This window comes from Phalacrocorax aristotelis, chromosome Z (genome assembly GCF_949628215.1).
Source record: "Phalacrocorax aristotelis chromosome Z, bGulAri2.1, whole genome shotgun sequence".
Taxonomy (NCBI): domain Eukaryota; kingdom Metazoa; phylum Chordata; class Aves; order Suliformes; family Phalacrocoracidae; genus Phalacrocorax; species Phalacrocorax aristotelis.
Genome location: NC_134311.1, coordinates 50,934,449 through 50,960,275, shown reverse-complemented (window position 1 = coordinate 50,960,275; position 25,827 = coordinate 50,934,449). Strand labels below are relative to the sequence as shown.

At 39.5% G+C, this 25,827-nt stretch overlaps 1 protein-coding gene across 3 annotated transcripts in view; it reads left to right on the top strand.

The window, feature by feature from the left end:
* The window catches only part of UHRF2 (ubiquitin like with PHD and ring finger domains 2), a 96,725-nt gene that overhangs the window by 32,621 nt on the left and 38,277 nt on the right, over positions 1-25,827 (top strand). For all 3 annotated transcript variants that reach the window (XM_075079086.1, XM_075079085.1, XM_075079084.1), the window contains exon 4: positions 2,895-3,113. In XM_075079086.1, coding sequence (XP_074935187.1) covers positions 2,895-3,113 — 219 coding nt within the window. The remainder of the gene's footprint in view (positions 1-2,894; positions 3,114-25,827) is intronic.

Here is a 25,827-nt window from a genome sequence, read left to right as displayed (position 1 = left end):
AGAATAGATTTTTCAGATCAAAGTTAAGTTTCCATTAATGTAAACTGGTGTAAGTCACACATCTTAATTTTTTTTTTTTAATAGTGACTCTGGAACTTTTTAAATCTATATTGGTTATTTTTGCAGTCCCACTGATCCGATATGTACTTCTTACGTGATTATTCCACTGTATATATGTGATGTCTATTTTTAGTCTAACTGTCTTTAGTTTCCTGATGTAAAAGCCCTTTTTTTGCTTTAGTGTTCAAGTAAACTGAGTCTTCATTTACTGTGTGCTACTTGCTGTCTTCTCCAAACTTCAGGAAGGGTTTATTGTAAGATGATTGGAACTCACTACTGGCTCAGTTATAGCTGTCTTAAGATTTCAGTAGCCTGTTGTACTACAACGCGATGTCACTATTCAGGCACTCAGTAAAATAGGCATTATCTCTATAGTTGCTTTTTCTTTGCCATATTACCTATAGATAAATGTCTTAATATTTTTTCTGGATATTCCAGTTACAATTTTCATAATTATTATAGCAGAATTGTATAATGGTTCTTTTAAGGGAAAGCTGCATGACATGAAGGTAAAAACGCAAATGTTAGCTTTGCAGTACACAAATTGAAAACAAAATAAAGTTTTAAAAAAATTAGAAACTATGGAGTGTTACATCATATAACACTGTCCTTTGGGTAATGGCTTGATCCGAAGCACCTGTCTTTGTATGATCTAATCCCTATCATACAGATTTTAGTGATTAGGATCTGAGAATTTTGGGGAAAAACACTCTTTGGATTTAACTTTTGCAAGTAGCTAAGGATATGTTTGGTGTTTTTTTTTTTTGTTGGTTTTTTTTTACATAAAGGTACAGCCACTTTTCAACCACTCTTAAACTTTTGTCATTTGTGTTTCTTTAAACAAACACACCAAAAAGATTAATCTTCTCTCAGATTTAAGGCACAATCTAGATATCTGTATGGTAGAGGACAAAAAAATGCCTGGAGATAGAATACCAAGTCAACCCCCTTTTTCCCCACCCCTCCCCACCTTATTTGTAGTAGCAAACTGGTGTGTTAAATTTAATTGAAGGCATAAACCAAAGCAAAATGAACTTTTTAAAAATGTCTCCAGTTATATCAGTGGGCTTTGAACGAACTGTTTAGAAGTAGACATCCTGATTTCAAGCTATAGTCTATCAGAGCCTCATGCTGTTAATGACAGTAGTTCTAGTACTACTTTAGTAATGTAGTTAAGTTACAATGTGTGATTTCTCCAAGGCCTTGAAAAGATCTTGTTCATTACAGGGGGGCATGCTGGAAAGTGACAGAGCTGTACTTTTATTAGTAAGAGTAGGATTTTGTTGTTATGATATAACAGTGTGGTTTGATAAAGGTATATTAACTATAAAGCATGAGTGCTCTTGCTAAAGTACCAATAATTGCATGATAGAAATGTAATTTAAGATATATCATCCTCAGCAATGTTTGTTAAGAAGGAAAAAGGATAACTTTTAATAGCACTTGTCTATAGGCAGTAGACTTACTTTCACTTTCTCAGTTAAATTTGTACTGTGACATTATCTAGTACTAGTTAAATGATGGAAGGTTGTTTATTTGCTTGCAGTATCAGAAAGGAACTTCACTGTTTTAGTCTAGCTTTGTTTTACTTTTTGTAACAGGCCAGCTTTTTTCTGCAAGCAGTGTTTTCATCATGTCTATAGTGTACTGTTTTTCCAGCATCTGTGCAGAGTATACAGGCTCACTGAATAATTGCCTTGTACAGAGGACTTAAGGAGGCTGTGGTGTTAAACTGAAAAGTTAAAGCTTTTATGATTTGAGATGTTATTTCTTGCACTGGCATTTTAGTTGTAGTGCTGCCAAATATCACTGTTGTAATTCAACTAAATGAGCCTTTCTCAACTTGGAAAGGAGTTGGAGCTCTTCAGAATTTATTCATTACTCTTTGATTTTTTTTTGTATATGTGCTGTGATGGCATACACCAACACAGGAGAAAGAAAGCAGTCACTTATAAACCCTAGCAATTTGTGGGTAACATTATGTAAAGTACTGTGTAAAAAGTCACCAAGTTTCAGTGGAAAATAAATCAACCAAAATTTTAAAATTATGATTTAGTGAACTGTTAAACTATTTTAGTATTGCCTTCCTTAATATGTCTTGCCAACATAAGTGTGTTGTCAAGAGAAGGAATGATTCCCACATCTATCTTTCTAGATTTTTGTTTTGTAACTTAAGGGGAGAAACATTTTGAGTTTCTTAGGTCATGGATCTCCTTCAGAGTCTTAGTTCTGTTTCTCACTATTTGTATTAGACTTTTTTAAACATAGTGAATGGAATGTGGACTTGGACTATAATAACCACATTAATTTGATACGCTGTGTTTGTAGGGTCAAAGTTTTAAAAAGAACTGTCGTACATGTGTTCTTTAAGCTAGTGGAAATGTAACAATTGCACGAAAGCAAATGTAAATTAGAAATGTACTGAGTTGAAAAACCTGGTTTTAATCTTCATTACTCTTTCATTGTCATATTAATTGGAATACTGACTTTATTGGGGGCAAATTGGGGCCATGTGTGTGCCAAAACCTTGGACTCGATCTCATTCCAGTCAGAAAGTCATCCAGTGCTTATAGATTTACTTTTTTTGTTTGTTTGTTTTTGAGAGAAAAACTGATGGAGGCTGGGTATTTTTTATTTTAGATTAGTCAAGTTCCTGGTCTGTGTTTAGATGAAAACTAAACTTTCAAAAGGATATTAGGTCAATTTTTTATGGTATGTTTCTTACATACCCAGAGCACACTAAAAATTTATACTTTTAAAAAATATTGTCTGTGATTTACTACTTACTGTTACAGGAGTTGTAATCATTACTGTTGTTGGTTTTACTTTTCAAGGTACCCAGAGAATGGCATAGTAGAAATGGACATCAGTAATCTTCGACCCCGAGCAAGAACCATTCTGAAGTGGAGTGAACTAAAAGTGGGTGATGTGGTGATGGTTAACTACAATGTTGAGACTCCAGAAGAAAGAGGATTTTGGTTTGATGCAGAAATTACCTCTTTGAGAGAAATCTCAAGGACTAACAAAGAGGTTCATGCTAAAATTCTGCTGGGGTAAGATTTGTTTGACCAACTCAATCTCTACATATCATATAAAGTATGTTTGTTTGGGATTTTTTGTCTACTAGCCATCACTAGATGAAAATTAATGTCATACTTCGATTCCACAGCTGTCTGAATTATGGAATTAGAGTGAATGGTTTTTATAGTGTGCAGAATTAGCTATTACTCAGAATTTTTACATTTCCTGCAATTGCTGGAGGAGGTTCTTGTGTATTTACCTGTGATTCAAATTCATCAGTGTGTTTTTATTTACATTTCTTTATGTTATATTTATACATTTATATTAATTTTTATACATACTGTGTTTAATTCTATTGAAAGCTGAAAAATCTGTTTTCAGTAATTTTTGAGATAATAGGAAATCCCTATGTCTCACTGAGTATTAGTCATATCTGACAATTTGAGTAAGTCTCTGAACTGGCTAATTTTTAAATAATAAAATATTTCTGTGGATATTATAGCTTCTGATAAGTAAAATGTGGAAATGTGGGATGTGGGAATTACTGGTTTTCATGTGGCTGAACTCACCTGAGTATCTTCGCTTTGTTTTCATATTTAATATAAATACCTGTGTATAATTCTTTAGGGACAGTGTTTTCTGCAGATATCCATGTGATACTACTGTCAGTAAACTGTGTGATTGCCTTATTAGAGATGAACATATGACCAGTCTTTATTGGCAGTCTCCTTGAGGAGTTCACTTTAACCTTCCCCCTCATTACAGAGTCAGAATCATTAAGGTTGGAAAAGACCTCTAGGATCATCAAGTCCAACTGTCAACCCAACACCACCATGTCTCCTAGACCATGTCCCAAAGTGCCACATCTACATGTGTTTTAAATACCTCCAGGGATGGTGACCCCATCACCTCTCTGGTCAGCCTGTTCCAATGCCTGACCACTCTTTCAGTAAAGAAATTTTTCCTAATATCCAGTCTAAACCTCCCCTGACATAGCTTGAAGCTGTTTCATCTTGTTCTATCGCGAGTGACCTGGGAGAAGAGACCAACACCCACCCCACCACAACCTGCTTTCAGGTAGTTGTAGAGAGCAAGAAGGTCTCCCCTCAGCCTCCTCTTCTCCACGCTAAACAACCCCAGTTCCCTCAACCTCTCCTCATAAGACCTACTTTCCAGACCCTTCACCAGCTTTGTTGCCCTTCTCTGGATACACTCCAGCACCTCAATGTCGTCCTTGTTCTGAGGGGCCCAAAACTGAACACAGTAGTTAAGGTGCAGCTTCACCAGTGCTGAATACAGGGGCACAATCACTTCCCTGCTCCTGCTGGCCACATTATTCCTAACACAAGCCAGGATGCTGTTGGCCTTCTTGGCCACCTGGGTACACTGCTGGCTTGTGTTCAGGCGACTGTCAACCAACATCCCCAGGTCCTTTTCCACTGGACAGCTTTCCAGCCACTCTTTCCCAAGCCTGCAGCGCTGCATGGGGTTGTTGTGACCCCAGGGCAGGACGCGGCACTTGGCCTTGTTGAACCTCAGACAGTTGGCCTTGGCCCATCTATCCAGCCTGTCCAGATCCTTCTGCAGAGCCTTCCTGCCCTCAAGGAGATCAACGCTCCTGCCAATTTGGTGTTATCTGCAAACTTACCGAGGGTGCACTCGATCCCCTTGTCCAGATCATTGACAAGGGTATCAAACAGAACTGGCCCCAACACTGAGCCCTGGGGAACATCACTTGTGACTGGCTGCTAGCTGAGTTTAGCTCCATTCACCACAACTCTCTGGGCCTGGCCATCCAGCCAGTGTTTGACCCAGCGAAGAGTACACCTGTCTAAGCCATGAGCAGCCGGCTTCTATAGAATGCTGTGGGAGACAGTATCAAAGACTTTTTACTGAAGTCCAGGCAGATAACATCCACAGCCTTTCCCTCAACCACTGGACAAGTCACCTGATCGTAGAAGGAGATCAGGTTGGTCAGGCAGGACCTGCCTTTCATGAAGCCATGCTGACTGGGCCTGACCCCTGGTTGTCCTGCACTTGCCTGGTGAGCTCACTCAAGATGTATTGCTCCATAATCTTCCCTGGGTCCAAGGTCAGGCTGACAGGCCTGTAGTTTCCCAGATCCTCCTTCCAGCCCTTCTTGTAGATGGGCATCACATCGGCAAGCCTCAAGTCATCTGGGACCTCCCCTGTTAGCCAGGACTGCTGATGAATGATGGAGAGTGGCTCAGTGAGCTCCTCTGCCAGCTCCCTCAGTGCTCGAGTGGATCCTGCCTGGCCCCATAGACTTGTGAGTGTCCAGGTGGCTCAGCAGGTCATAAACTGCTTCCTCCTGGATTATGGGGGGTTTATTCTGCTCCCTGTCCCTGCCATCCAGCTCAGGAGGCTGAATACCCCTGGGATAACTGGTCTGATAGTTAAAGACTGAGGCAAAGAAGGCATTTAGTACCTCAGCTTTTTCCTCATCCTTGGTGGCAATGTTCCCCTCTGCGTCCAATAGAGGGTGGAGATTCTCTTTGATTCTGTTTTGTTGTTAATATATTTGTTAAAACATTTTTTGTTATCCCGTACAGCAGTGGCTAGATTGAGTTCTAGCTGGGCTTTTGCTTGCCTAATTTTCTCCCTGCAAGACCTAATGGTATCTTTGTACTCTTTTTGAGTTACCTGCCCATTCTTCCAAAAGTAGTAAGCTCTCCTTTTTTTCTTGAGTGCCAGGGAAAAACTCCCTGTTCAGTCAGGCCAGTTGTCTTCCCCACTGGTTCATCTCGCAGCACATGGGGACAGCCTGCCTCTGTATCTTCAGAGCTTCCTACTTGAAGCATGCCCAACCTTCTAGGGCTCCTTTCCCCTTCAGGACTTCCTCCCAAGGGACTCTCCCAACCAGTGCCCTGAACAGGCTAAAGTCTTCCTTCTGGAAGTCCATAATATTGGTTCTGCTGACCACCCCTCCTTACTTCACCAGGAATTGAAAACTGAATCATATCATGGTCGCTAAGCCAAAGACGGCCTCTGACCACCACATCTCCCACCAGTCCTTGTCTGTATGTGAACAGGAGGTCAAACGAGGCACGTCCCCTAGTAGGCTTACTTATCAGCTGCATCAGGAAGCTATCTTCCACACACTCCAGGAACCTCCTAGACTGTTTCTTCTCTGTTGTGTTGTATTTCCAGCAGACGTTGATATATTGAAGTCCCCTACTAGAAAAAGTGCACCCGATTGTGATACTTCTGTCAGCTGCTTATAGAATGCTTCATCTACATGTTCATCCTTGTTGAGTGGTCTATAACAGACTCCCAGTAGGATTTCTGCCTTGTTGGCCTTCCCCCTCATCCTTATCCATAAACATTTGACCTTATCATCACAATTGCTAAGCTCTATGCGATTGAAACACTCCCTAACATATAAAGCCATGCAACCACCTCTCCTTCCTTGCCTATCCCTTCTGAAGAGCTTCTTGCCATCCATTGCAACACTCCATTCATAGGACTCATCCCACCATGTCTCTGTGATGGCAACTAAGTCATTAGCTTGCCTCATTCCTGTAATATTATCCTTTTCTGACACAAAAAACCCCTAAAAGCAAATAGATCCAGCATGCCACCATCCTTGCAGAAGAGGTAGGTGTATGAGTACTTAGGAGTGAAACTGATTTTAAAATTAAACTGAACTGAAGTGAAATTTCTTTTTACTTAAGAAATAATTGATTTAATACTGGCATGGCCTACATTTACATGGAGTACTATCATTGTTTGGGGAGTATATTTCTTAAAATGTATTAGACTATTCATGTATTAGTTTAGTTCTCTTTATGAGAAAGGAGAATTGGATCTGTAGAAAGACTTAGCATAGGATGTGTTTAATTGAAAGAGATGCTCAGAAGACAATCAGGTGCAATTGAATATTCTGTGTTGAGAAAAAAAAGCTCTCAGACCTAGTACTGGGAAATAGGAAAGATATTTACATGGTAAATCATGCAAGTAAATGAAAATCTGTTTTGTGGATGGTTTAGAATAACAGTAGTTTTATTAGACAATATCAGTGCATTCTGGTCTTCTCGTGTTAAGTAGAGCAGGCATATGGACTTGTTTCTTAGGCAAACAAAAAAAACAAACCAAAAACCTTAATGTAAAGCAAGAAATTGAGTAGGTAGCTTGAATTATTAACTGGAAATGAGAAGAAATTGAGGAAATAGAGGCCAGTCTAGACACATGAAGATTTTCATTGTAATTAATTGTGCTGGTTTTGGCCCAGAAAGAGTTAATTCTCTTCACTGTAGCACTGTAGTAGTCAGGGACCTTTCCAGCTTCCCATGCTTTGCCAGGTGGGCAAGAGGCCGGGAGGGGCGGGGCAACAGCCCAGACAGCTGACCCCGACTGGCCAATGGGATGTTCATTCCATACCATGTGCCACCATGACCAGTACATTAACCGGGGAAGATGGCGTGCGGGGGGCAGATGGGGCTTGGGGACTGGTGGGGTGGGGTTGGTGGGTGGTCACATGCAGGTTTGGGTTGTTCATTCCCCTCCCTGCCCTGGGTTTCACGCCTCTCTCGTTGTTTTCCTTTCCGTTGCGTTATTGTTGCTGTTGTTTTATTTTAATTATAAAACTGTTCTTATCTCAATCTATGAGCTTTACCCTTCTGATTCTCTGCCACACCCTGCTGGTGGGGGACTGTGTGAGCGGCTTGTGGGGCTGAGTTGCCAAGTAAACCACAATATTCATTTAATATTTATATGGCATTTAGCGAATCAGAGGTGGACTTCATGACTTCCTACAAACAGAACTGTCCAGATATCAGTTTACATGAAGTTCAAATGTCTGTTGTTAACTGTATTTAAAACTGTTGTCTTCATTGATTCTTTCAGAGGTCTTTCTCATCTATTAAAGTATGTTTCATATTGGCAAAAGCAAGTATGTGGTGGCTAATAAAAAATTCTGTTCATTCTAGTTGGAACTCCATAGGATAGTATTTTTTAAAAATTGAAATAAGCTAGTATTTGTGCTTCAGATTTGAAGATTGTAATTTCAAATACCATGGGTACTGTGGCAGTACCATAGGATTGTCTATAGTATGGACACTACTCAGTAATGAAAACTAGTGTCAAAGGGATGCTTCTGTGAAAGGAGATGGGGGGGGAAAAAGGGCACAGTTGACAAATCTTACTCTAAGCTGGTGAATTTAAGTCCATTTTTCAAATAGAATCTTATTTCAGTGAATTTTCTTCCCGACTAAGAATTCAGGCTTCATTTACATGGTGATAGATTGTATATGCAGTAATCGACTAGTTTGCAGGAAGCAAGGTTATCTCACCCCTGCCGTTTCTAAAGGTTATCAAAGAATAATTCTGTATCACCTGTGCTACATAAGGCATCACTCTCAATTAGCAGTGGAAGTATAAGATAAATCTGCTAGTATTCATAAACTTGTGTGAGGAACATGCTGCAACTAGAATCACTTTACATTTCGGGTATGTTGGTTTGCAAAAAACCCTGAATCTCTTATTAATAATTTATTATATATAAAATATTTATATACTAATATAATAGGAACATATTGATATAGTGATATAATAGAAACATATAATAATAGAAAATATTTTAATATAAATTAGTTTATAATTGTAATTGTTATACTATTTTAATATATAACATAATTGGTATATGAATATTCTATAATATTATTGATATGTTATCATTAGTTTTTACTATAATGTCAGCATTAGTTATTTGTTTTAAATAAAGGTGAAATCTATTTTGAATGATTTATGAATATATGTTAGTGATTAATTGATTGTATGTTAATGACTAATTATTTGTGTACTACTTAAGAATAACCTTAGCAGACAATAAAGGGAGGCAGAGTTCTTAGGGTTACTTCAGATATATTCATGGCTTGGACTTTTTTCCATTTCTGGTATTATGTCAAAGAGGCTTTATATAAAAGAGTTTTGTACGCAATAGTTGAATGTTTGATTTATTGATCTTGATTGCGTTTCATGAAGATTTCATGAAGCTGTTGGCACAATGAGGGGAAATACCAAGAACATCTGCTTGTGGTAATGCTTTGAAGCTGGTAGAACATGTGATGGGTACTTCTTTTTTACTGTATCTGTTGATATGTGTGTTTGTTAGGTGTTACTTTTACTCATGTCTCAGTAATAACCCAAAGGAAATGTTCTGTACAGTCTGTCATCATTAGTTCACCTTTTGGGAAACAGATATGCATTAGAGAATACTGTCAAAGAGAGGAGTGAGGCTAAACAGGAGAAAAAGACATCATTATACAGAAGAATTGACCACAAACTAATACTTTTCATTTGTACTGTATTTGAATTGCAGCTGGAATTGGTAATTGCAGGATGTCTAAAACGCATCCAAATTGGACTGACTGTGTCTCCAGATACAAATACAACAGCAGCACTGCATTGACCGTGGAATATACATGGGCTTAGGACCATAGTCATGACTGTGTGTGCATGCTTACAGTTCAGAATGATCTCTGTGTGTGTGGTACCTCTGAACTGATTTTAATTAAATTTGCAGGGTGTACATCTATTTTTGAATGTCCTCTATTTTTCTTTTTCGGGAGTGTCTTGTGTTTCATGATGAAAGTAGTTACTTGTAATCCAGAGGAATATGACTTCTTTGCACTTTGAAGGGCATTTATCAAACACCTGTTACTGGTGGGTAGTTGTGAGGCAAACTGTTCACAATATATTTGGATGTTGGAGCTAACTGACGTGGTTAAAGTCACCAGAGAAAATCAAACCAAAGTAGTTCAAATGGTGCTTTGTCTTTTCTTCTTCCTAGACTTCAAGACAGAGACAAAATCAGCCCTTACTTTTCTTCAGTCAGCCTTTGAAAATTTGAGTTTAGCAAGGACTCTGCAAATACCGGGACTTGTATTTTAAGCCTTTGGAGTTACACAAGAATATCAGAAAAATCTGTTCACTCTGCAGGTTTTATACCTCTAAGTTAACATTTAATAAATTTGAGGTCTTTACCCAAGCACTGGTAATGGAAAGTAATAGCAAGGGTCCTAAATTTTCAGTTTTATTTGTCCTCTTTTAGTTCTGCAGGTTTTTGTATGAGGCTTCCTGTTCCCAAAAAGAAAGGATTGTTTTGCTTTCAGATCAATTGCTGTAATTTTTAAATATGCTTATTATGGCTTTTCTAGGTAACCTGCCTATCTTCCTCATTTGAATAAATTTTCTTTTTTTTTTTTTTTTTTTTTGTAGGATATATTCATGTTTATCTTCCTTTAGACCCCTTTTATTCATGTCTGGCATGTTTTTGTTCTCAGAAGACAGTATGATCTTTTTACATGGTCTTTATGCTACCTGTACAGATTTTACTTCTAGCAGCTCCTTTTACTACTTTTGAACAATTTTTTCCATTTTATATTTAACTTCTGATTTTTGAAGTCATACATAATATTTGTTTTTATAGCTTTGCAAAGGTACAGAATTTAAGCACATTACAGCAGAGTGAACTAACAGTGAAACAAGCCTAGCACACTGTTTTGAATGTTTTCAAGAGTTCTTGTGCTTCTGTGGATTTCTATCTAGCTGGTCCAAAAAAAAGTTACTGGCAGTTGTACCTTGTTTTGACAGAAGAAAGTAACAGTAACTTCCTATCCCTCTCAGTATGTATTGTAGTAATCAGTATGTTACAGTTGTTGTCATACTTAAGTGCTCAGTAGTGTAGTTTTCATACTGCGTTTCTTCTTTAGGCCTGGAATTTCTGTCTACATGGTTTATCCCTTACTGCAGCTTGTATACTTTTGTGGTATAATCTTCTATCCAAAATAACTCCCCAGTTTATTTGTTCTAATGTAGCATCTTGGCTGTTGCTGGTTGATCTGGGAAGACATTGTTTTGGTGATATGTGGAACATTAACAAGATTTACTTCGAGACATTTCTGAAAATAAGCTTTCGTGCTGTATCAGCAGGTATCCTAAAAATAAGTATCCTAATAATTGGTATCCTAAAAATAAGTATCCTAATAATAAGAATCCTAATTGCTGAAGAACTTGCCTGCAGCTTTCTTGCACAGACATAAAAATGGCATATTTCTTCTAGGCAACAAAACTTCTGAAAGGGTGAATTTGTCTCCCTCTTCCCTCTTCTCCTTATGACTTCAGTGGAGCTGGTCACCTCCTTCGAAGAAGAGACCTCCTTTTGAATCAACGCAGCTGTTTCAGATCAAGATAGATTCTGATTGTCCAAGAAGTCTGCTGGGATTTTTCATGGTGATTCTGTAGAGGTGATGCCTAGAACTTCTCAAGCACTTCTGTGAACTGCTTTTCCGTAGTCTCTACAGTTAGAGATGGCTCTTTTTGTGATACGCAGCCTTAGGTAATAGTCTCGCAATTGCTGACAGGAATGACTCTTAACAACAGGAGGAGTATTTTGGGTACTACTTAATTATCCTGTTGGACAAAAGAACTGCTGTTTGGGTGGGGGTGTGTGTGTGGAAAGAATGGTCTGTTTGAACATAAGAAGCGAAGTTTACTGGAGATCAAACTGTTTATTTTTAAATTCCAGATTAGGTTTTTGATCATGCTTCGCTTGTGATTTTATTCTTGAGGAAAACCTCAAGCATTAAAAGATATAATGGACATGGGGACAGAATATTATTAGAGAGACTTGAGTAGCATACAGTGTCTCCTCTTACAAGAAAAAAGGAGTCTGGGGTGCAGGACAACTGCCCAGAAGATATTGGAACACACTGTCAGCTACTGGGACCGGAGAAAGGTTGGTGTCCAGGATGTGTTGTTTCTGTCAAAAGTGAGAAACAGAAGAACAATATCTGGCTGAGAATAGTTCATGAAGAGAACATGAACAGAGTGAATCCTCTAACCACTCACTGTGGTAGTTGTCCTCTCCACTAGGGTCATAAATGAGAAGGAGTACCTTGGTTCAGCACCTAGGAAATCAAAACCAGCAAGTTTGGAAAGACCTGAAAGAGTACATTCTGAAGGGTATTGGCTGACTTGTTATACAGATACCCTTTTTGTCTTTCCTTTTTCTTCTTTGCCTTCTTCAGGCAAAAATTTCCATTTTACAAACACTCCCTGAATAGTTATGATGGCGAGGTTCTACACAGAACAAAGTTATTCCTCCATGTGCGTTTATTTTCTTGCACGCTTTTTTTCCCTGCTTTAAAGAGGACAAATCTTCAGGAGGCTCCATTGTGCAGAGGAGTGGAAAGATTACAGTTCTAAGATTGCTTACCCATAGTCATTTCTCTTATGTGGAAGAAATATTTTATCTCTTGATACTTCTCTCTTCCCAGTTCTTAGAGCATAAAAAATAATTTGTCCTTTGTGCCATTCCCTGCACATTGCCATTCTTACCAGTTTCTCCATATTGCCAATTATTTGATTGTTTCAGTTTGCTTTCCTGAAATGGAGGGAAAGTAAACTAGGTGCTTGTAATTAATGTTGAGTCTTTTGGGCTGTGAACATACTGTTCTGTTGTCTTGAAATTTTAAAATGAGTTGCAGATCAAGTCTTCCTTACTAGCAATAGTGTTTTCTCTCAAGCTAAGTAGCCCAGTTACACAAGAGCTGCTCAGTCCTGCTGATGAAAGGGTAAGACTTTGGAGGACAAGTCCTCCGAAGGGAAAGGAGCAGGCAAATCATGTGGATCAAAACCTGGTTAACTGCAAAGCTCATGTCAACAGGCATTTGGCTTTTAATACTGTGGGGCCCATAATTGGGTTCCCATCTGTCCCTGAAAGTCCTTGACCCTCAAGTGGGACAAGAGCATCTGTGCCAACAATCTGGCCAAATTGGTGAGTAGAGCTTTGGGTGGTGAAGGGACATTACGACCCATGGTTAAAGGAGGTATTGGCATGTGCATGGAGAGCAAAGGGTGCAGGATTGTGGGAACAAGAGGGATCTTGGGACTGGTAAAAGAGGGATACCCATTTCAAGTGCATGTTTGCAAATACATAACAGCCTGGGAAACAAGCAGGAGGAATTAGTTCTTCATGTAGTCACACAACTATGACATTGTTGGTATAGTAGAGACACAATGGGATAGCTCACGTGACTAGAATGAAAGACGGATGGATATAAACTTCTCAGGAAAGGCAAGGATAAAGAGGGCAGGGCTGCCATGACCTGAAGATGTTTGGATGTAGGGAGTTGTTCAGTGGGATGACAGCAGTCTGGTTGAGAGCTTGTGGATGATGATGGGAGAGGCAAAAAAGGATGACATCATGGTGGTAGTTCACCTGATCAGGGTGAGGAAGACGGCAAAGCCTTCTCTAAAAGCCTCTGAATCACAGGCATTGATTTTCATGTAGGACTCAAATTCCCTGACATCTGCTGGCAGGTAACACTGGAATACAAGCAGTCAAGAAGCTCTCCTGCAGATGTTGGGGATAACTTCTTAATACAGGTGCTGGATAGGTCAACTGAGTGATACACAGCTGTATCTGCTGTTCATGTTCAACTACTTGCAGATCAGATGATAGCCTTGGCTACACTGACCGTGAAATACCAAGATCTGGATGGAACTGAAGGAGAGTAGCAGAGCATAGACTGTGGAATTTAGTAGAATTCAGTTTCCTTCAAGGAACTGGTTGATGGGATCCCATAGGAGGCAACTGAAGGGTAAAGGGGCTCAGCAGAAGTGACAGGTGCTTAAGAACAACCTTCTCCAAATCCAAAGATGGTTCATCCTGATACTGAAGAAACTAACAGATGTATCAGGAGGCTGGCAAGACTGAGCAGGAAACTCATGACTTGGCACCAGTGCAAAATGTCAGTGTATAGGAGTTGGAAACAGTGGCAGTGTGAAAAGGAGGAATTTTGAACATGTAAGGATGGTGGTATGAGAACCAAAGCTCATCTAGAGTTGACACTTGTAAGAGACATCAAGGGCAATACAGAGAGCTTTTACCACTGCTTTGGCAGTAGAAAACTGGACAAGCAAAACATGGATCTGTTGATGAAAATGATGATTCGGAATCAACAGGCACTGTCTTCACTGCCTTCGCCTTCACTGATAAGCTCTCTCTCCTAACTGTGCCTAGTGAAAGCATTCAAGGAGAGTCATCAGCAGTGGAGGAGGAGGAGTGAGTCAAAGAGTGCTTGCAAGAACTTGACCAATGAAAGTCCATGGGGCCAGCTGGGTTGCATCCAAGGGATGTCGAGCGAACTGGCTGATGCTATAGTGATGCTCATCTGTACTATATTTGAAAAGTTGTGCAGATCAGGGAGGTCCCTTATAACTGGAGATGGGCAAATGTTGCATCCATCTTCAAAGAAGGCCAGTCAGCCTTATTTCAGTCTGAGAAAAACCATGGGACAGTCCTCTTGGAAGTGCCGGCCATGTGAAGATAATCTGGAATAGCTAGGGTGGATTTTTTTACAAGAGCAGATCAAGCCTTACAAGCCTAGTTGCCTTCTATGATAAAATGGCTAGCTCTGTGGCCAAGGGAAGAGTAAGAGATGTCACTTACTTCAACCTGTAGCGGGTCATTTGTCTGTGTCCCATAATATCTTACCCCAATTAGGATGTTGTGAATCTGGGTGGATGAGCAACCAGATGGGTTTAAAAAAAGATAAGACTTGAATGATCAGGCCCAGAAGATAGCAGTTAATGAGTTGTACACTACCTGGAAAGCCATAACAAGCAGGCAACTGCAAGGGTGTTTCCTGGGACCTGTACTGTTCAATATCTTAAGCAACAGTGGTAGTGGCAATGCAGTGCATTGTCACCAAGTTTGCAGAGACACCAAATTCATGGAAGCTTGATCAGAGGGACCTGAACAGGCAGGAGCAATTGGCTGATAGGAACCTCATGAAATTCAACAAGGATAAATGCAGAGTTTTCTTGCACCTGGGAAGGCAGAGCTCCTTGCAGCAATGCTAGCTGGGAAGCAGCTGTAATGAGAGGGACCTGTGGGTCTTGGTACACAGCAAGCTGAACATGAGCCACCAGTATGTAATGAAGGCTAACAGTAATTGGGCTGTATGAAAAGGGGTATAATCAGACGACCAAGGAAAGTGATTTATTCCCCTTTACTAAGCACTAATTAGCTTCCACCCCTAAAAACACTTCCTCCCACCTCAGTGCACAAAAGTCCATATAAACTGGAGTGAATTCAGCAAAAAGCTGCTGAGATGGTTTGAGGGGAGCACAGTGGTATGCAGCAGGAAGACCAGAGATGATGAACACAAACTGCAACAAGAGAAGGGGGGGAAAATTGGTTCTTTGGATTGCATTCAATAGCTTAACTTTTCAATTACTTAATTATTATGTGTTAAAGTATTAATTCCAAAGGAATTAATAGCAGCAAGTGTTAAAAGCTGGAATATTTTGGATTTCATAACCACTTTGTGATTACCTTAAGATAAAAGTATCTTTTGAAGGCGAAGAATGGGTTGATTTGGATCTTCAGGTTTTTTGTTTGTTTTCCCAGAACATAATCTATATCTTCAGTATTTGTAACACTATCCATTCTCTAATAAACATGCGGACTTGGAACCACAGAGTCTATTGACTTGCTTTCTAGGGGGTGATTTTGTTTTTTTAGAAGAGTTTTGAAGTTTAGTTTGTTCTCATTGAGGGGAAAGTAATTCCAAACAGAAGGAGAAGAACAGAAGAAAACAAGCTTAGGGGCAAAAAGGCAAAGAGTGTGTGTGTGGGAAAAGTGGTGGTGGGCACAATATTAGGAAAAGCATTATGAAAATAAATAAAAAACGAGTGGTGTTGAAATACATTTATACATTTAAGAGAATCATTTGAGGATGGAAAGGAGCCCTTGAGATTGCTCAAGCAGGGTCAGCTAGAGCAGATTGTCTGGGACTATTTCCAGTTGGGTTTTGAATATCCTTATGGGTGGAAAATCAACAATGTCTCTAGACAATCACTGTAAAAAGGTATTTTGGGTGGCCAGAAGGAATTTCGTGTTTTTCTGCTTGTGCCTGTTACCTGTTGTTCTGGCAGTAGGCACTGGTGGGAGGAGTCTGGCTCCCTGTTCGTACACATGGATAAGAGCCTTCTACACACAAGCCTTCTTTTCTCCAGGCTAAACATTCCCATATCAAAGCTGTTCCAGTCCCTTAATGACTTTGTGGCCCTTTTCTAGAACCACTACCGTAAGCCCATGTCTGTCTTACCCTGGGGAGCCCAGACCTGGCCTTACCAGTGCTGATTTAGGGAGGAATGTTCACCTTCCCTCTACCTGCTGGCAATGATGCTCTTAATGCAGTCCAGGAGGCTGTTGACCTTCTTTTTCAGAAGGGCACGTTGCTGGTTTATGGTCAGCTGTTTATGAATTCCTCAGGATCTTTCTCTACCAAGCTGCTCTCCAGCCAGTTGGCACTCAGCATGTACTGGTACATGGGGTACTTCCTGTGTGTAGGACTTAGCATTTCGTTTTGAGCATAACAAAGTTCCTCTCTGTCCAACTCTCCAAGTCTCTGTGAAAGGTGGCACATACATCTGGTATATTGGTGGCTACTCCTGGTTTTATATCATCTGTGAACTTGCTGAGAGCCCCTGTGTTCACATCATTTAGGTCATTAATGAGGATGTTAAACGGTACTGGCTGTAGGGTCAACCCCTGGGGTGCTACTGACTTGTGTCCAGCTGGACTTTGCTGTTGGTCACAATCCTGTAGATTCAGCCAGTTTTCAATCCTCCTTACTAGGCACTTACCTAACTCATACTTTGTCAGCTTATATGTGAGGATGTTATGCAAGACAGTGTCGAAAGCCTTACCAAAGTGAATGTGAACATATCCTGCTCTCTTGTCATCTTCCAAGCAAGTCACCTCATTGTAGAAGGGTGTTAAAGCATGATTTTCCCTTTATAAGTCAAGCTGAGTATTCCCAATCACCTCCTTGTCTTTGTAACTGGAAATTATTTCCAGGACTACTTGCTCCATCACTTTCACAGGAATTGACTTGAGACTGACCAATGTGTCAGCAGATCTTCCTTGAAGATGGAGGTGGCATTTGCTCTCTTCCAGTTCTTAGGAAGGTGTCCCAGTTGTCATGACCTTTCAAAGATGACTAAAAGTAGCCTTGTCCAGATGTCAGGCAGCTCCCGCAGGCTCATGGGTACAACCTGTTAGGACCCATAGACTTATATTTGTCCAGTTTAAGTGCTTCATAACCTAATCCTCTTCCAGTGAGGCTAAGTCTTCCTTGCCCCAGACATTCCCTCTGGTGTCAGGGCCTGGGATTCCTGAACATTTGGTCTTCCCAGTGAACACTGAGGCAAAGAAGGCACTGAGTATCCTAGCCTTTTCTGTGTTTGTTGCCATCAGGGGCCCTGCTATATTTAGCAGTGGGTCCACATTTTCTCTAGCTTTCCTTTCCTGTTTTTATAGTTGTAGAATCCTTCCTTGTTGCCCTTCACATCTCTCACCAGATTCCAATCAGTGTAGACCTTGGCTTTCCCAACCTTATGCCTACACAACTGGACAGGAACTCTATAGACTCCTGGGTCAGCTGCTCCTGCTTTCACCTCTTACACACTTTTTATGCCTGAGTTTAGTCTGGGAGGCCCTTGCTTGTTCCTTCAGGCTTCCTGGTGCCTTTGATTTCGTGCATGTGGTGATGGACCTTTCTTAAGCTTGGAGGAGGTTGTTCTTGAATACCAACCAGCTCTACTGGACTCTTCCTCACTCCAGGGTTGTATCCTCTGGGATTTTTCCAAATAGATCTGTGAAGAGATTAGTTTCCTGTCCTGAAATTCAGCGTTGTCTTGCTTTTTGCCTTGCTTCCTTCTCTAAGGATCCTGACCTTTATTATCATCATTGCAGCCAGACTGCCCTGACTTTAATGTCCTCTGACCAGTTCCCCCTGGTTTGTAAGTTTTGGGTCTAGCAGTGTACCTCTCCCTGATCACCTGTAGTCAGGAAGTTGTTACCACTACTTAGCCTGCCAATACTTACCTACCATGCCAGAGTTTCCTAGGTTGTTTGTGTTCTGCTCTGTTGTCCTTCCAGCAGATATCAGGGTCCTTTAGGTTCCCTGTGAGAACCCAGGCCCGTAAACATGAAACCTCTTCCAGTTGTCTGAAGTGGCCTCATATACTTATCCCTGTTTAGGAGATCTATAGCAGGCACCTACTATAGCATCACCCATGTTTTTCTGTCTGCTGATCTTGATCTGCAGGCTCTTGACTGTCTCCTGACCTGTCCTCACATAAGAGGTAACTCCCCCTCCTTGCCTTTCTAGCTGTCCTTCCTGAAGAACCCATATATATTCATCATGGCACTCCAGCCATGTGAGCTATCCCACTATGTCCCCATGATCCCAGTGAGGTCATAGACCTGCAGTGATTACATAGACTCTGTAATTCCTCTTGTTAGTTCCCCGTTCTGTATGCATTGGTGTACAGATGTTTCAGGGAGGCACCAAAGTGTGCTGATTCCCCAGAAAGGACATGAGCGCTTTCCCCATAAGGCTCTTCTGCTGGCACTTCTTTCTTTACATGCCTATACTTCACGTGACTGCACATCTGCTTTTTCTGTTGTTGATTGCAATGTTTCTTCTCTTCTGATCACCCCAGACCCTTTGCTTGCCCACCCCATCCACAGTTTCCTTGCTTATTTATCGAGGAATCTCTCCAACAGTTTTACCTAGAAGTCTATGAACATTTGTATATATCTGTAGAAAAATGAACAATAATGGAATAATAACAGATTGCAGACATACACATAAGAACTAGAAAGGCTGTATTACCATTATGCAATAGCTGTTGGGCACTTAAATGGAGCATTTAATTTCATGCACTAATGGTATTGGACATCATGGCACAGGTATTTGATGTAATTTGTCTGAAGAGAATTGGGCAATATAAGGAATCCAGACATTTCAAAATGAGTGGCTGCTCTCTGAATGCCAAATTAATTAGGACTTCTTCTCTCTGTAGGTCACCACATTATGACTTTCAGGAATTCTTGGTGAGATGTGATTCATCTTGTTCTGAGCAGAAGCACCCCTGGATGAGAAGTTTTTTTGTTAAAGTAATGCTGTCCTGTACATTCAAGCCATGATAATCCATTCATTACTAACTTTCTAGGCTAGAAATGTGGTTTTGGCCTTGTTTGCTAGCAGTTCTCATTTGCCTTTTATTTGATAGGAAGCACCCTATGGGAAATGGCTTTGTATTTTTGTATTTACTGTTTTATGGTGGATAGCTTCAGATCTTTTTCTTTCTTGGTTTTTTGTTTTGATTTGGGTTTTTTTGTTTACTTTGGTTTTATAGCACCTTAAATTTATTTATTCGTTTATTTACTCAGTATTATTTTTTATTATTGTACAGAGTACTTACCATGTTTCTGTGTTTTCAAGATTCTTCCTTTGCTCTTCCTTGTTTTCTGGAAGGCCTTTTCATCCTGGCAGTATCCCTGTGAGCTTTTGTTACAAAGTGAGGTGCTTCTTCTCATGTCTTTGTTTTTGAATTGAGATTCTCGCTTGTACCAGCTGGGTACCCAGATTGTTCTCCTATAACCAACCGTATCTAAGCTCGTGATAAGTATGTGTGCTGCATCTACTTTCAGAGTTGTAACGTAATGTAAAATCTGGATAGAAGCTTTTAACCTCCTTTAGTAGGAGTCACCTGTTTGTAGCTCTGCCTCTTCCTGGTGTAGAAGAGCTTAATGACTAGTCAAAACCCCTGGAATGTTGTCTTGAGCAGACTCTGCATTGTTCTGAGTCTTGCAGTTCAATCCACAAACACAGAGAAGCAGACTGAGCCTCTGCCATGCCCTGTGATGCCAAGCACAGCTCCTGTAGCTTTGTTTTTCATGTATGAAGCCTTTGGGGTTCCATCTTTGTGAGTCTTCAACCAGCTGTTTTTGCCTGGTTCTTTGTGGACATTCGGACAAGTAGGTGTTACCATCTGCATGTTTTAGCCTGGATTTGGAAATTGGATGCCCATTTAGCATTGTGGTAGTGCCACCCACAAACTTAATCGAGTTGAAGAAGGGGTTAGTTGTAGCAACTGCCACTCGCGTCCCCTCCTGTCTTGGAGCCGGTGGCTCTCCCGCAGTGCCAAGGGCAGGTCCACCGGTGGCCCCAGGGGCCGGCTGAGAGGAAGGGCTGGCGCTGATGGGTGCCTGGGGTCGGTCTGCACTCGCTGCCTTTTGTGATGTCTCCTCACCGGATTTCATGGCGTAGGGCAGCGTCTTGCTCCTGAGCTACTATGGTAAGTAGATTATTAGGATCTGACAGTGTGTCTTGCTGTTCTCCCCAGCAAGTGCTTTTCCCTTTTCCTAGGTACTAAGTTTATGCTTGCTTTTCTATTCTTTGTCTCCTTTACAGATCCAGGTGAAGGAAAAAAAAGATAGTCCCTGTGTCCATATATCTGGCTTCAGAGTCTGGCACCGTCAACTCTAATATGTTGTTTTGTAAATGCATCAAGCATTATGCCTACTACTGAAAAAGAAATTTCCTGGCTGGTTTGTGTGTATCCACAATGCAAATTTGTAGGTTTGGGAGTTGGGTTGTGTATGTGTTTTGTTTTGTTTTGTTTTTAAAGGCCTTAACAAGTCAGATTATTACTTTTTTGACAGTAAGGTCTTCCACATATCCTGGGAAACAGGTTTTTTTTAATATTTATTTTTTAAATCTTAGTTCTATATATAGTAGTAATATATAGAGAGTAATAAAGTCTTTGCATACTTGGAAAGTTGTCTTGTGTCTTTGTCGTTGTAGTGGTTTGTGTAATATAAATAAAGTTGAATTAAAAGCACAGCTAGCACTGTGCCATTTTGTACCTGTGCATTTGTATTTTCATTATAAACCAAACGGGTGTGGAATATTCTGAAAAAATCTTGAAAATATTACCTGTTCTGCTTGCATGCAATGCAAAATAAATGAACCTCTATGTAGTCCAGTGCAACCTAGCAGAATTTGGTCAAATTATTAGTGTAATGTGCTATATTCATGTGAGAAGACTTTGTAAGTTACCTTTAAGACAAGCCTGTTTAAAATCAAATCTCCAGTCATGTTTGGTGAGGATTACAATTGTTTTATGGGTATGTTTAGCTTTTGTTTCCTTCTGTGTATGCAATGTGTGTTTGCAGTTTGTTGAAACTACTGATTAGCCTAAGTTACAGTTACTGTTGAAATATAAAGCAGCCAGTAGTAATTTTCACATTGCAATATTTTATATCAGAATGAGATATTTTCCATTTGGCATCTTTTGAAATATGCATGGTGTTACATGTATTTGCTTTAATTTTAAAACATTCTTTTGGCTGATAGTGACTTAGAGTGAATATATTGAAGTGAATGTCAAGACATAGTTTGGTAGATTTCTGTAGAGGTTATGTAAAGCACATATTTAACTCTCTAGCCTAATGATGTTAACATATATATGTTCATTAGCTCAGTTCAGGAACACAGTTTCTCTTGTTCCAAAGGCAAAGTAAAGTTTTTTTAAAAAACAATCTTGACATTAAAGAGCATATATTGAGAAAGACAGGGTACAAGTTCACGCAGCTGTTAAATATGAAAGTACAAAGTATAAAGACACAACGAAATGCTGTTGATACATATGCTAGACATGAACTCGAGCGTCTCAACCACTTCTAAGGGGAATGATAGTAAAACTTCTAACAAACATTTTGAATGGTAATATTGAAAAGATTGTTTGCATGTTTCTGAAGAAGTTATCCAACTGTTTGATGTGGGATAAATGAAGAAGTTGCTGGCTATAAGCTTTGCAAAAGCAGAATAGGTGCTGATTGATTATAAATGGGATGTAAACAGAATATTGCATACGAAAAGATATATACTGAAAAGGGTAGTAAATCTGGTCCAGTTTTGATTTTGATACTGTTTGTTAACTGTATTCATACATTTGGAGAGTGTAGCCAAACAAAAATCTGTAAGGTTTTATTCTGATTGTGGCTGTTTGTCTGCTGACCTGGGCAATACCCTGTGACAGTAACCATAGAAGCTGACAAACGAATTAATTGTCTGTGGTATATATGACATAGTGTGAGTAATGTTTTGCTCCAAGGAAGCCTAAAGATAAATTGTCATCAGACACCTTTCCTTATGATTCTTTGTGTGAGTATAACCTTTGAGTGTATTTTTTTAGTAGTAAATTTTTCCCTGTTTTTATTCAGTGCTGTATTTTGACTCAGTGTGCGTTGAAATAATCTCGTCTAATTTCAGTATGGTAAAGTAATAAAACCAGAAAATTCCAGAGAGAGGTTTGGCAATTGTAACCAAAGGACTCAGACTATAAGAACTGACAGAGTTTTCAGAGTGTAGTAATTGCCACTTAGCAGCTTTTATTTTCTTGAAAGTTGACCTTTCAAGATATCCAGGGTAATGCCCAGTTGTCATACTTCTAGTCAGCTGTGATTATATAGTTTTGGAATGTTTTGCAGCTTGAAGGTTTTAAAAAAGAAGCACGGGGGAAAAAATCCTACAGATATGAGAATGTTCAATTGCAAGTTTCTATCTGGCTATGGTTAACCTATCTGAAAGGAAGGCTTGTGTTAGGACTTCTGTTGTATTGAAGGGTCTGGCTCTGTTTTCATATTTAAATTCTTTAAAGGATTTAGTTTACTTACATGAAATCTGATCAGGGGACTGGAGCATCTCCCATATGAGGAAAGGCTGAGAGACTTGGGTTTTTCAGCCTGGAGAAGAGAAGACTGAGGGGGGTTTTCATAAATGCCTATAAATATCTAAAGGGTGGATGTCAGGATGATGGGACTAGGCTCTTTTCAGTAGTGCCCAATGACAGGACAAGGGGCAATGGGCCCAAGTTGGAACACAGGAAGTTCCACCTCAATATGAGAAAAAACTTCTTTCCTGTGCGGGTGACAGAGCAGTGGAACAGTGGGGTTGGACAAGACGACCTCCAGAGGTCCCTTCCAACCCCTACCATTCCATGATTCTGTGAAATACAAATGCAATCCTATTTATTATGTGTAATGTATACCTCAAGATTTTTAAATCTCATTTTTGGTATGGTAAGGTGAAGAAATGAAGAAAGGTGCTATTTCTTGTATATATTTGACAGAATAATAGAACCACAATTTTGTTAGATAACCATAATTTTTAGACAAATGATGTGTAGCCTGATCATTATTAGAGCTATTGTATGTGTAATGTGGCAGAAGAATTAGTCTGTTAAGAGCAACTAGCTGAGCAGAGATTTTTAGCTTTGGTGAGGCTTTACTATTTATTATTAGCCATCATCTGTCACAATGGTAGTTGATCTTCCTCTGCAGTTCCAGATGTGCAGCTGTGGCATTTGTTGGAACATATGAGCTTTGTAAAGTTGTTTAATAGTATTTGCTTGCCTCTTCTGTAACTCATAGCAGAAAATAAAATGTTTTCTCTGGTTCAAACACTGGATATCTTTTAGGAAAAACTTACCCTGGAAGTTACTTTCTGAGTGCCCTTACCCAAAGGAAAAATACAGGAGGCACCCAAAAGAGAAGGAACATCTACCATGACCTAATATGGGAAACAGAAATGATCAATTCTGTCTATTTTATCAGTTCCATCTAGATACAGGAATAGGGTTGCTTATGTCAGTAGGATTGCAGTGCTATGAGAGAAAAACATGCTTTTACCAATCGTTACCTACATGCAACTGAATGTATTTTTTTTATTTTGGAAGTTCTGTATTTGCTAGTAGTAATAGAGGAGGAGTTTTATTTAACTAGTTATATATAAAAAAGTATGTTGTGCTTCAACACTTTGAGGCTGAGATAATATACATGTGATTTTTTTTGTAATAAAGTTGTTGATAAAAGTCCGTGCTTCTGGGTACTTCACAAAAACTTGCTGTGGTGACTTGCTTTTGGAACACTAACACCATTGAAACATCTTATATATCTTTTCATGGTATCTTTCAAGAAAACAATGTGATAATCACTGTAGTTAAAAGTCATTTTAATAGTTTAAATTGGCACCAGTGGAATTTGCTCCTAATAAATAGTCTACTGAGCTCAGGTTTGCCTTGTTTCCCAAAGATATGGATAGCAGTAACACAGGTGTCTAAGTTTTTGATAACAGCTTTATGGTGTTTTGCCACCTTTCTTCTTGTCTGAAGACTGTATGCAGACAAGTACATGTGATGAAAAGGTTTGGGTTTTTTTGAACAACTACTTTCTGAATTTCTGGAGAAAATGCAGTAAAAAAGGGCATAAATTAAAATAAAACAGCTCTAAACAATAAGGCAACATAGAGAGAGGGGAAGAAATGTTGCAGGTTTTTACTAGATGCAGTTTTGCTCATAACAGGAATAGTGTATTTAGACTACAGACAGAGTTAAGATTTGCAAGATGCAAAAATCAGGGAAAAATACGCTCTGCAAACATGCTGAAATTTATCTGAAGTGTACTGGAATTTGAGAATATCTCTGTATCCCATGACATGAATAAAGTCATGTTTGTAACTGCTACATTGAGACTGGCACTATTGTTTCTTGACAAGATTTTAACATACTTAATAAATTATGCATCTTATATTCTGTAGATGCACATGTAGTTGTATGTATACAAATACCCTACATATTATTCAACATCTATGACTATTTTGAGATTTCCATACAGATCTGCTTGAGGTGTGCTTGTTTATATTTTTATCTTTTGTTTTGTAAGCATACAGATAAACAAACCAAATACATGGATTTTTCATATGAATATAAAATTCACATTACTGAGGTGAAAGAAGTCATAATTCTATATTTTGGTTTTAAAATACATTAACTACTTTTGAATTATGTTAGAAATAAGTCCTAGAGGAATCCGGCTGGATAGGCAGGCAAGCAGCAGTATAGCTAAGGAAGGTCCTACCATAACTAGATTTATAGCATTAAAGAGCGTCAGGAGATTTGTTTTGTTTTTAACTTTAAATAATCTAGGACTAACAAAAAGTGTAGGCCAGTTAAAAAAGACTCCTCAGGGTACAGAAAGTAAGGGAAACCTTGATGCTTTGAGAAGCTCAGTCTGTATTTGTGCATTTGGTTTTCCTGCCAGAGATTACAATTTGTCCTCTCTATATTTGAATGTATAGTGCTTTTATGACTGAATTAATGGGTATATGTTGTAGGTAATTCAAAGTGTCTTTGCATGCTGCTGCAGAAGAGAGAAGCTTCCACTCTTACCTTCGCTGCAGAAGTGTACTGGCACCCAGAGTCCTTTTAGAGGGGTAGTTGTTCTTGGTAGTGCTCTTCTGTGTTTTTCAGGGACAATCTTCTAGTTAAATAGTTCACTTTAAACCAAACCTGGAAACCATTCCTTAACTAGAGCTGCAGATTTGGTCACAGCTGGAGGAATTCAAGTACTGTAGCCATTCACAGACTGGAAGTATCTCCTTAACCTTATGTTGTCAGAGCCATACTTTGCTGTAACAGAAGCTGGCATCCAGTGTTCTGGTGTGGGTGGTTGGAGCACGTGGTCTCGTATAGACTGAGGTGCAGAAAATCAGACTTGCTGTGTTCACTGCACTGCATGGAAACCTGAATAAATCTGAGGGGTATTGCTCACAATGGCCAGAACTCCTTTTAAGTAATGCCCCCTAGTGTGCAAATGAAGATTATCTTAAATAAGTGATTTTCCTGGTCAGGAAAACAAACTGTTCTCTATCTGATGGATGTCTTTGCTTTGATGCAGGATTTGTATGTTCTGTTGAAATATCCCAAATCTTTGAAATTTGCTACCATTTGCTGTTTATGCATATGACCAGTAATAGAGTGTTTTCCCTCCAAAAGCTGCAAGGAAGAAAAAGGGTC